This window comes from Argiope bruennichi, chromosome X2 (genome assembly GCF_947563725.1).
Source record: "Argiope bruennichi chromosome X2, qqArgBrue1.1, whole genome shotgun sequence".
In the NCBI taxonomy this organism is placed as follows: Eukaryota; Metazoa; Arthropoda; class Arachnida; order Araneae; family Araneidae; genus Argiope; species Argiope bruennichi.
Window position 1 is genome coordinate 127609964 of NC_079163.1, and position 12793 is coordinate 127622756.

Below are 12793 nucleotides of genomic sequence, written 5' to 3' on the forward strand. Positions count from 1 at the left end.
ACAGCAGCAAAGTAATTCCTCATTTTCTTCAGAAAATATGTAATATGAACTATATACAGAGATTTATGTTTAAATTTATTTGACAGTTAGAGACATAAGTAGTACCTCTATAAGATAGAAAATGCATTGAAATGAATATTTTTTTGCACCTTTCCGACCTAAGGCTTTCGTTGACTAAAGGCTTTAAAAAGCTAAATAATGAATCGAAGCATATTGCTTTTCCTCCTCGGTGCCCAGAGCTTTCACAACCCCTTGTTTTCATTTCGCCATATAATTGTTGATAATTTAAATATTACTTAAAAAATACTTAACAATTCATCGTCAACTTACCAAAATTCGTTCAAATGTGGAATTCTGTTCCAGGATTTCAGGGTTATTATCAGAAACGCTCTGATCCAAGATATTCGCCAAAAACTTTATGCGTTGAATAAATGCTCCTACAAAACGGCGTTCCTTCAGGTTTTTAACACTTTGCAACATTTTTTCTGCTTCAGCCAAAAGATGAGAGGTTTTATACGTTAGCAAAGCTGGGTATCCTTCGAGTGCATCATTAGGGAAATTAAGGTCTTTCTTCACAAACTCCTCATGAGCGAAGAGGTTATCCATCTCCTAAGAAATGAATAAAAAATGTTAATAAAAAGTAATCAGGTGCCTTATGTTTCATCCTTATACAGCATGATTCTTTATCTTGCATTATATGTAGTCTAAATCTATATAAAAGCCATTTTGTACGCCTTTAATTGTCCCATTGTCTTATCCTGTGCATTCACATCTTTTCTTCTCCTCCAAGATGTACCATTGTCTCAAAAATTAGACTGGCATCATGCAAATGATGTATATTGCATCGTGAATTGATAACATGTTTCATTTCATTTTTTCTATTAAATAATGCTCTTAATTCAAGTCAATAATATTATCCTTTTTAATAATTTAATTAATAAATTATTAAAAATGTTTTTAAAAAAGCAATATTGCACAATGTAGGGTTAGATGATCAAGTACACATACCTAATTCCGTACAAGATTGAATTCCTAATTCCAAATAAAAATTGTTTAGTATCAATTGTCTTAAAAATATCAACTTCTATTTTAGGTAGAAAGTCTTCCAATGTGTTATTTTTCATTTGCTGAGACGATTTTATTGTTGGGTTTTTAAACGTTTGATGAGGCCTTTCTTTCATTTCACGATATCAATACTAATTAATTCTGAAGAAATAAAAGAAGCAAAGAGGGTCATCCCTGTTCCCTGGGTAAACGGGTCATCATTTGACTTATTTTTGTTAAATACGAGAGAATAAGAGCAATAAGGTATTTTATTACTAGTCAATGAGTCATTTGTAGTTTCATTGCGGCAGGTTGATGCCAAATTTACGCATAGACTCTCTAAGAAATAATTTTATATAAGATATATGGTTTAATCTTAAAATCTTTGAATTACTTCGATAGAATTATTAAATGTAAAGCTTTTTTGCTAAAATAGTTTCAAAAATTAAATTGGCATCGAGAAAAGTTTCCATTACCACAATGGCGTAACTTTATTGTATGGACTCGTCAGCAAATGTTTAAGGTGGGATCCTTAGAAAATAAAATTCACTGCTAATACTAATTATAAGAGTATTTGATTGTTTGAGATGATAATCATTCTTTATTAAACTACTGGTTAATTTTAAAGGATCTTATATTTTTGTAGGAGTGAGGAAATAATTCCCTATTTATTTACATTTTTATTTGTCTTAATTTTTTTTTGTAAATTAATAATATTTTGCATTTTAAGATCTTTTATTTTGAGCAATAGCACTATTTGCAGTGACAGGAATGGTCAAAATAGTATCATTAAAGTACATTGGTAAAAAAAAAACTCGGAAAGAAATTTTCGTGTTAGTATAAGTAAGATATCTGCAAGTTACCAAGTAGAAGAATAGTTTCTATTCTGTGTCTAAAATTAAGAATCTGTTTTCTTAAATTGAAAATTGAGAAAAAATTGGAAAGTTAGGGATCTCTTATAATGCGAGACGTTGGAAATTTTCCAGCTCTACAATTCTATATGTATCTTGCTATTTTAACATTATATTTGACTCTCGAATATTTCACTTTCAATTCAAATATCATCACGTATCGAATTAAAAAATTAACAAAAAAATTATAATTCCTATAAAAAAAGATTGTATACAATGCATCTAGAAGACACGCAAAGGATTTGAAGTATTAGAACACAATTTTGTCGATTAGTCAACCTCAATCTGTGACAATTCAAGATGTACATCTTTATGCCTAATTAAATAATTCTGAATGTGATTCTAATGCACATGTTTGAACAGAATTTAATTATAGCCCCATTAATCAACATTCTTTTAATTTCATTTTATAACGCACATCAACCCAGTCTCTCTACATAAGGCTATAAGGCCTAGTTAATCAATGTCCTGTGAAATGAAACTTAACACCGAAAGTGAAAATTATTTAAATTCATAGAATTCTTAGGCTGGAGACACGGAGAAACGTTTATTATGCCATTTAACGGTGAAACAACGACACGCAGCTTTCTACATGCTATCAGTTCTTGTAATTGAATAAAATAATTAAAAGAATTCATGCCTATGGGAGATTTATTTACCAAAGAAATGTCAAATGAAAATGCGACTGAAATAACCAAATAAAGAGAAGTCATATTGCATGGGTTTTCAGAATAAATGATAATTAACATTAGAAAAATTCCACCGTTTTTTACTTTATGATTAAAAATAAAAAGGGACAACGACTACATTATTGATTTGAATGAAAACTGACGAGGTAAAGAAAGATTTTTGATAGCATGTATATTCTATTAATATTGCTTCTTTTCATATTTTAGCAAGACTAAATTGTTGCTTAAAATAAAAATAATTCAAGTTGCTTGTAGGTTAATTCATTCTGTAAGATTCAAATTTGTCAATGATATGCCAAACATATGAGGAAAAGGAAAGAAAATATCTACTTAAAGTTTGATTTCTTATGTTAGTAATTTCGTAAATTTCTGTGTTTTACTTTTTTTTATTTACTTTATCTTTCACCTAATTATTTACTCTTCCCAAGAAATAGCATTTCGCAATAATGTATCAATATACTGTATTAAGAATAAAACACAAAACACTAGTTTTCAACATTAGAAAAGTATTTTATGCTTTTATTCATTCTAGACTATCAAGAAATTTTTATTTTAAAAACACACTTTTAATAACCACAACATAAAGTATAAATTTATTTTGCAAATATATTAACACAATTTTTAAAAAACAATTTTTACTGAAAATAACAATTTTTACGTGAAAAATTCCTGGGCCAATAAAGAAAATTGAATTTTGAGGCAATTAAATAAAGAGTGTGAATTCGATTATTTTCAGATAGCGATGGTAATAATGATGATATATTTTTTTCTAACTTGTTCTAATATAAATCTTCCGATACTTTGTACGAATATCTAAACAAAGATTAATAAGGACAGTATTAACTATAATTTATAAGATAATTATTTACACCTTTAATGTAAAAGATTATTATCAGCGTGAATTAAAAGCCTCTAATTTATGCAATATTTTAACTGAGAAAGTTCAGTTAACGCTCGCACTCGCTCGCACACGTGCACGTACTAAATAACAAAAGCCACTCTCAAAAATGAAATTAACAACATAAAAACCAACTTACCTGCATAGCTTCAGGCTGACCCCTAGGAAACCCACCTAGAAGAAAGTATGCAGATATAATAATATGAATAGTTATTAAACTTTTATCGAAATTTTAATTAAATATGTATTAATACACAATTTTATTTTTATTATCTGTTAATGCACAAACATTTAAGATTAAAAAATTGTTTAACAGTTCATTCATTATTCATTAAATTAAGGATATTTTAAAACAGGGTTTTGGACTTTATCGAAAAGGCACTAAGCCTTGAAGAAGTTTTGTCGATATATCATTTAGGCATTTTGTACGGCAATAAATATGTAATATCTGCAAATTTTGTTTGAATTATAATTGATTCTGTATAATTTTTAACAATTTAATTAATTTGAGTTTGATGAATTTAAAGTATAATAATTCATATTTAATAATCAATATATTGAATGCCTTGGCAAATATTTATGAAATTGAAACCTAGATTTCACTAAATTTCATTTATAAATCGAAATCTCATTCGATTTTCTCTATTAGCATATGATTATATACAGATATAAATGTCGGTCCGAAAGACAACGATTAAAAAAAAAAAAAAAAAAAAAAAAAAAGGCAAGCAACTATTGTATAGTTTAGAAGCGGAATATTCGTTTAACATTCCGCTTCTTAGATCTTTTCACTTGCAAATGTAATAAAAAAAAATCGGGACTCAGTCTCTACTAGAAAATTTTTTACTTACTCCGAAATTGAGAAGAAATTAAGAAAATAAAGTATTCATTATTAAGTAAAGAAAAATTTCAATTAAAATGGCCAGTTAAAAATATTTCCATAAAATTTTTGTTTTTGCCAACATAAGTTAACAAAATTCAGAAGGAAGAAGGTCTTATGAGACTTTTCGCTCACCCAATAATTTTTTTCGAACAGCTCTCTTTGGGTTCACAGCGGCCAAATTAAAAAAAAGTCTTGATTTAACAAATCAAATCAAATTTGGAATCTCACACTACTTAAAAATGCAAGTTTGTTATTTTATATTCACTATCAGAAGATGTTGAGAATAATACACAATCTTTAATAGACCCCTTTAAAAGAACAAATAATTATTAAATTATCCAACAAAAATTTGAGCAAGTATTAAGTGTAGGGAATTAAAGAATATTTAATTAGTTTTCGCTTGAGAAACTTTTTTTTAGTTTCAAAGTTTTTTGCATTACTTTCCGCGTGACATGATATTCAATTATTTTGTAGAATCATTTTTGAGAAAGTACTTTTAATTAAAAGGAAAATTGGTTACAAAGTAGTGAGGAATTAAAAGTTTTAGATTATATTGAAGTATTGATTAAAATAATCTAACTTATCTGATAATAGTTATATTAAAATTATGGCTATAATTTCTGTCTTATAGAACTAAAATGTAATCGAGTGGAATGATTTTTTGTTTGATTTGAATGATTTTTGTATCTCCGTTGATTTACTTAAAACATGTGTTGATTTTTTAAAAGAAAACTTGACGTCAAGAACATACTTTAGGTGTCAAGAACATATTTTCTCGGACAATATATTTTAAATACGATTTAAAAATATTTCATTTTGAATATTTGTAGCACAGAAACTTCAGAGACACGCAATACCGACTTTATTATAAGAAATCGGAGGACAATCTAGATGGAATGGATTATTTATAAGGGAGGATTTTGTTTGCAATTGAGGCTCACTATTCATTACAGTTTCATTCCGAGTTCACGTCCAGTGAGCCATTTCTTTTCAAATTTCGTATGCCTAGAGCATTTTGTAGAGGATCTGACGTAACAGTACGTAAGAAAATGTGGAGTTAAGATGTTCGATGACATGCGCAGTTCATGTTATTGCGATATCGTATGAATTGACACTATATGAATAACGTGATCGTTTTACAATTTAGGAAACATATCATTTGATATGAACTAAGCTTTATTCCTAAGATTAGAGTAATATTATACGAATAATGAAAAGAAAAGCAATACATTTCCATCTGTTTTCATTTCAAAAGATTGTAACACATATTTTATAATGCGATTGGTTTACTGTGTTTATTTATTACCGTTTAAGAAACGGTATTAATTGACTGCGCTTTTTTATTGCATAAATTACTAAATTTTAAATGTATAAAGTGAATAAATTTTTATCATTTCAATTAATTTTAAGAGAATAATATTGGTAATTTCATCAGCCATTTATTTAAGTTAATGCCAGCTATTAGTATTTAACAAAATATAAAATAATTAATAGATTCAAGAAGCACCATAAGATAAAATTTTGTTCTATAGAACTGAATAAATTTAGATATTATTAAAAAAGTTATATTTAAAGAATACGGCCGTTATGAAGAATCGATCTTCATATTAAAAACATAACTCTTGCTATTTATTATAACAAATCTAAAAATTATATTTAAATTCAATTCATTGGTGGGAAATTCTGACTGATTTAGTGGAATAACGTAGACCGTTACTATACTTTAATAACATTCGATTTAAAAAAGTCATTGAATAATTCTGAAGACCTCAGTTTCTACTTAAAAATCTTAATATATAACTCGACGAAAAACGATGCAAAGAATACCATTAATAATGCATAAAATACAAAAACGAAAAGCTGCAACAAACAACGATTTCTTTAGCAAATTACATTCAAAAAGCGACAGGGATGTTATGTCATTGAAATTTTGCCAAGTAATATTTTCGAAAGGTAAACAAAAGTTACGACTTTATCCGTCTGCGGAAATTCAACAAAGACTTAGAGGCCCAAAGTTCCGGAAGCGGTGCTTGAGTCCAGTCCAGCAAATGGGAAAGTTGGAGTTTTGCCAAAGTCTTCTTAGACGAGAAAATCATTCTAGTAGAGCTGTGTTGAAAAGGAAGATATAAGTTGGTCAAAAGCTTCGAGCTATCCGATTTTATCGATCAGAAAACTGACGATTTTAATGTGTTTCGTAATAAGAACGTGAATTGCACGAACTGATAAAATAATGGCTAGGATTAAAGTATCTATTTTTCGTGTATTAAAAAGTACTTTTATCCGTAAGGATACCAAATATCGGCGTTGTGTATTTCAGATCGCAGAGAAATGAATGACACGACAAAAATTGAAAGATTGAACGTTAGGAGAAGATAACTAAACGACACTTAATTTTTTTTCTGCTATAGTGTTTTGAACAAGATGCTTTAATGCCACCTACCAAGAATATGCATTGCATTAGGGTATAAATTTCTCAAAAAATTTCACCATTTTACTATATATATTTTTCGATCAAAAATAGAAATGCGTGGTCCATCTTTATATGCAAATATGCATAAAATGATATCTACGAAGAAATCAAAGAATTAAAAAAAACCTAGTAAGGAGCAAAGGTCGATTGAAATGATTTTCACATAGATTTGATGTAATTATTAGAAAGACGATTCAGAGATCGAGTATTATTTATGCAATAAAACCATTTTTTAAGTCACGAAGAAAGAGTGCTTTGAGATTTTTTTGAAGTAAAATAAGCAAAAGCTCCACAAAGTGTATTTTGAATCAAGAACATATCAGGCATTAAAAGAATCATCCAAATTTTTACCTAGCTTGTGCATTGCGTTTTGTTGAAGTGACGAATATGCCTTTAGTGAAGATTTGGCTTAGGAATGTTACATTTCCGAGAAGTGTGACTGCAGATAGGGGAAAATGTCAAACAAATCTTTCATTGAGGAATTGTTCGAATTATTAGAGAGATGATCCAGAGGTAGAGTGCAAAGTTTTATTGCAATCGAAGCGTCTTAGTCTCAATGAGACATAAAATGGAATCTTCATGTAACATATTCTGAGAGAAAGAATATTTTGAATCCTCCATGAATCGTACTGTGAACCAAGAACAGAACTGGTATTAAAAAAAGAAACTATTTAATTTTTTTTATTGGCATCTAGCTAAAGTGATGAACAGACGTGTTTTTTTTTTTTTTAATTTGGAATTGCATTCACACAGTTTTGTGAAGTTTGATTGTAGATAGAGAAAGCTGTTTGACAAAACTTTCATTCAGAAATTATTTCCAAATTGGAATTTTCACTGTGAAATTACAACGTTTGACACGAATAATATGGATGAGAGTGCAATGTGTAACATTAATCATTAATGATATATAACATCAAGAGAGGGTAGACTGCGATGTCACATGACAAAGGTAACCTTTGGTGTTAATAGTTGATTTTATTTGCTTTTTACGTATATACTATAGAGCATAATTCTTTTTCTGATTAAACATTGTGCAGAGGATTCTAAAATTAAAATGAAGCGGTATAACCTATTGTGTGATGTAAATATGAATTGACTATATTACATATATATATATAATGCTTCAGTATCAAGCCTTTTAAAAGTTAAGATCAATTCTAACATTTTTTACATGGGAATATTTTCGAGCGTTGTTTATGAATTGTGGGTAGCAACACTGTAAACGGCTAAAAAAATTTCGTCAACTGCGATATCCTTTATTATTTATTTGTAAGTATAAATGACTAAGAAAACCGCTTGAAATTGAAGTCTTTCATTGCAATTTAAAAAATAACTCCATTAAATTATTGTGTAATAAATTAACCTTCTATTAGATTTTTTTTCCTAGTATGTATACTTGGATATACTGTACGAAAATGGAATCTTTAAAAAGCAGTCATGAAAAGAGTAAGAGTAAGGTATCCAGATTGTAAATCAATCCGTTTAAAAGAAGAAGAATAAATTACCTCAACCTTGAGATTGATTGAATTTTCAAAATAGGTTTTAAATGAAACTTGCTTTTTCGCCAGATCTATCGAATTTATTTTTAAATCCAAACTGGATTGGGAAAATGATGTTAGCAGAGCGCTAAAATCTTACTTTGTTGACGAACAAAATTGTTTTTATTTAAATCGGATCGGTTTTTTGAAGCTCTAAAGTCACAATTGCTTTTCAACTAACGTATTCATTTCAAATTTCATTCTATTTGAAATTTAATTCGGCAGGCTTGATTTCAATCATGCCTGTTAAACATGAATTATATATGTATATCATGGTTACATTAACATGACATCAAATATTTAACTATACATTGTCGTGCGTTGAACTATAATGTTTTTTCGTACTTTCTGATGCGAGATTAGAAATAGATATTAGAGTGAAGTCCATATGGTTCACCTTCCCCGTATTACGTAAACATGAGTCGATTCCCTTATAAATATTTTAGTAAAACTCAACAAGTCAATTAAAAAAAATTCTTTTTAAAACATATGAAATATTTCTTTTAACTTTATAAATTAACAATATTGATACTAAAAGTATAATCACTAATGATTTTTTAATCAAAAATATGGAAATCAAAACAAAATCTTAAAAGCTGTAGCACTGTTTTCGATAAAAGTATGTATGAGCTTTCTCGCGCTCTCACTACACTTTATCTTCTGTCATTCCTGAAATCCCTTCGTAATCGTTAAAAATAAGACCATTTACTCTAAGCTAATTATAATTTTAATCACATTAATGACATATTAATGTGATATATTTTAAGCTTTCTCATGATATTCATTGTGGTCTTTAGTTTTCTAACAGTATTGTTTAAAAGTTTTCCACTTTTACGAATTCGTTTTGATTTCTATAGTTTTGATTCAAAATTGTTAAAAAGGGATTATATTTTTGGATACAATACCAGATTAGAATTGATTTATAAAAATATTTTTCTAAATTTTCATTTATCTTTTATTTATTTCTTGCTAATCAATAATTCAATTCATAATTCGTTATCATAAATAATATGAAATACAATTAATTAGTTAATTCTGAACAATAGTAATAATGTGTAAAAATTAAATAGTAATTTATCCTTAATTCACACAATAAATTTAATAATATTTCTAAAACTCTTAAGGATATAATTATGTCGGAGAGAGCACGTCTCTACACAAACCTCAGAACATTAGAAAAAATTGATTACATAACTCCTTCTTCACAAATATGAAATTTATGAAATGTAAGTAGTGTAGTTAAATAAAAAAACGTAAAAAATATATTTAAATTCATAATTTTATTTGTTTAAAGAGATATTTTAAATTGAAAAATTTTAATTAAGAATCATGTGAAACATAGACTAAATCCATCGGGAATTACTTGTGAGTAATTATTTTCGGATGTGATGGACACCAATCGCCTCATAAAACAGCATTATTCAGATTGAAGGGTTTTGTATGTTTTCTGATACTATACATTACAGAAAATGACGGCTTTATGGAGAGTAACTGTGTAAATTTCGACGTTCGAAAGATAAAACAGTTTTACTTTCCTCATCTTGTGGCTATCACTCTAAGTAATGAGAAAGTCACGATAAAATTCCTTTATTTTTTCATGTTTCTTTCTTTTCCGTTTATTTTAGTAAGACTGAGTTACTTGGAATGGATCCATCTTATAGAACAAAAATAATAATGTTTGGCATGTGAAATTGAGAAAGGGATTCTTACTGCCCACGAAGCTTCTGAAAATTGCGAAAATGTTCCTATTATTTAAATTCAGGCAATCTAAAGCACCAAGATTTTCCAAGGTAATGGTTAGCCAGATGAATATAAAGTGCCAGAGGAAATTTCCCCAACACGGATAACACGCTCTGCTACAGAAATTCTTTTCAATTTATCTTAACAATATACTTTTATTTTAGGTTGGGTTACTTGAAATAGCGTTAATAGTTTTCTGGAACGATCATAAGGACTTAATAGGTACATTTGTTTCTCGAATTTTAAATTTCTGGCCTTGAAAACTATTTATTGATGAAAATGAAAGATGAGGCAATGGGCTGGATATATATGAATGGAAAAAGTATTTGATGACATAAAATAGCAGAGTTGAAAAAAAAAGCAAATTTATATTTAGAAAAAGCAGAAAGTAAGAAATTTATCCTGTTGGAGCTATGATTACCTTCAGAATCCTTGATTTCTCAGTATTTTACTGTACACACTATCCTCATATTTTGGATTATTATGTGACTTTCTATTGAACTGAAACATTAGGCCACTTCAGATTTACTTTCTTATATAGGAAGAGAAAGCGTTGCAATCATCAAAAAATTCGGCATTGAGATTTTGAATCCTTAGTCCTGAATTTCTCTCTTTAAAATTATGCCAATGATAACTTATGCGAAGAAATAAAAGGATCGAATTTGGAAGGGTATTCACAAGAAAATTCAGATTTTCATCAAATTTTGAAGGAAATTGGTCAGCTTGAAAGTAGGAAAGAATAACTCAAAAACTTAACCATCTAGATGGAGAAAATTCGGTGCATGATTTTAGCATCATAGATGCAGATTAGTATTAGATTTTTAATGAAATCCTTCCTTTGACTAACTATTTATTCTTTTGTGTATTCATATGAATGGGAAAGTGGTAGTTCAAATGAGTGGGAGTGGCCATCCAAAACTTTCTCTCATACTTTTCAATTCCGATCTTATCTCTCTCTCCTCGAATAAAATTATGGGTCTTGAGTAAGCAAAAGCTTTACATTTATAATGAACAATAGTTACGAAATATAGTTCCTTAACATTCTTACTGAATCTATTGACAAAATAAGCTTGAAAGCCCTTTTGTCGACCGGATTGAACCAAAATTTGACATGGAATTACAGTTGTAATCTTGTGATAACGTATCGAACTTCATTGTTTAAGTTTCCGTTTGTGAATTATTGCGTTTGCAGGCATTCGAAAATAGAATGACAGACGATTAATCCTTTGATAGATTTGGTTCAAATTTTGATAAGAACTTATATTTTAGATACTAAATCTGCGCACTAAATTTTATTAACCAAGCTCTTTGCATTTTGGAGTTACTGAGCTCATTTGTATTTCCTATGAATGGATTTTGCTCAAAATTTGATAGAAATCTGCAAATGTAGTCATGATTCCATATACCATTCTGTCTAGTTTAAAGCGTTATTGAGTTATTATGTTCACAGACAGACACAATGCCAAAAATGGGTTTATCGAACTCAGGGTGGTCTGAAACGTGAGGATTCGTCGAGAACTTGAGTTTGAATTTTTTGACGATTACAATACTTTCTCTATACTTCGTATACGAGAAAATAAAAACGCAATAAGCTGAATCAGCTGAAATGACCTCTCAAAAATTTTCTCGTATTCCCCTTATTAAAAAATGATACTTCTCGTTCTTCATAAAAATGGAGTACTTGAGCAAGGCTATGAACACCAAAAAGATTTCAAATTTATATTTTCAGAGTCCAGCACTGGAACATTTTGTGTTTCATAGCAAAGAAAAGAAAATTGAGTATTCATTTGGACGTCTTTGAAACCTATTGAAACTAAAATGTGTCATGATTTTAGAAATAAGATTATAAACTTTAAATTATAAAGATTATGTTCGTTTCTCTAAATCGCTTTATTTTCGAGTTATTGCGCTCATATGCATACGATTTGCAGTTTGATATGGATCTTCTGTTTAAATGCTAACAGCATATCCACTTTTATCTATCTAGTTCTTAATATTTTGTGATAATCGTGTACACTTGTACTAAGATAGATAGACAGACGGAATTTTTCTACATGGATTTCTTTCAAAATTTGATAAAAATCTTGAAAAAATTTGGTGTAAAGACCATATAACACATTTCCTCCGTTCAGCTCAATGAGTTCTTCAATTATTGAAATCACAGTTAGAGATAACTCCACAAAAATATTTTTCGTATACAGGTCAATTTGGAGCATCGAGTTCAGATTTTTGGACAACTACAATATTGTCTATTTTCATACGAGAAAGCAAAAGTGAAATTTGATATGGAATTTTAGAATTTTTTTTAGATATATTTGTATTCAATTTTGGGTTCGACGAACACCGCATGCCGAAAATAATCTTTATTTATCGTGTGCTCAGGAATTCTACCTAAGTAAACTGATTAACTAGCGTATATAAAACGATGTTACATTTTTTGTATAGTTAATTACTGAATATTGATTCACTGCAAGACAGAGACTCGCGTGTCCTGGTGTTCGATAGTTTCTGCTGTGTGTTCGAAGGGCTGTTTTAGACCCGAATCTATCGAAGCCGTGTCGTGTAAATGAGCCTGATGCACGTGAATCAAACTTCCTTACATTGATATGGCATGACGTTT

The 12793-nt window shown here is 28.9% G+C and overlaps 1 protein-coding gene across 2 annotated transcripts in view; it reads right to left on the bottom strand.

Moving 5' to 3' along the window:
* The window catches only part of LOC129960551 (uncharacterized), a 61211-nt gene that overhangs the window by 13017 nt on the left and 35401 nt on the right, over positions 1 to 12793 (bottom strand). For both annotated transcript variants that reach the window (XM_056074039.1, XM_056074038.1), the window contains 2 exons: positions 3682 to 3716; positions 331 to 609 (listed from right to left, as the gene is read on the bottom strand). In XM_056074039.1, the coding sequence (XP_055930014.1) occupies positions 331 to 609; positions 3682 to 3716 (314 nt within the window). The remainder of the gene's footprint in view (positions 1 to 330; positions 610 to 3681; positions 3717 to 12793) is intronic.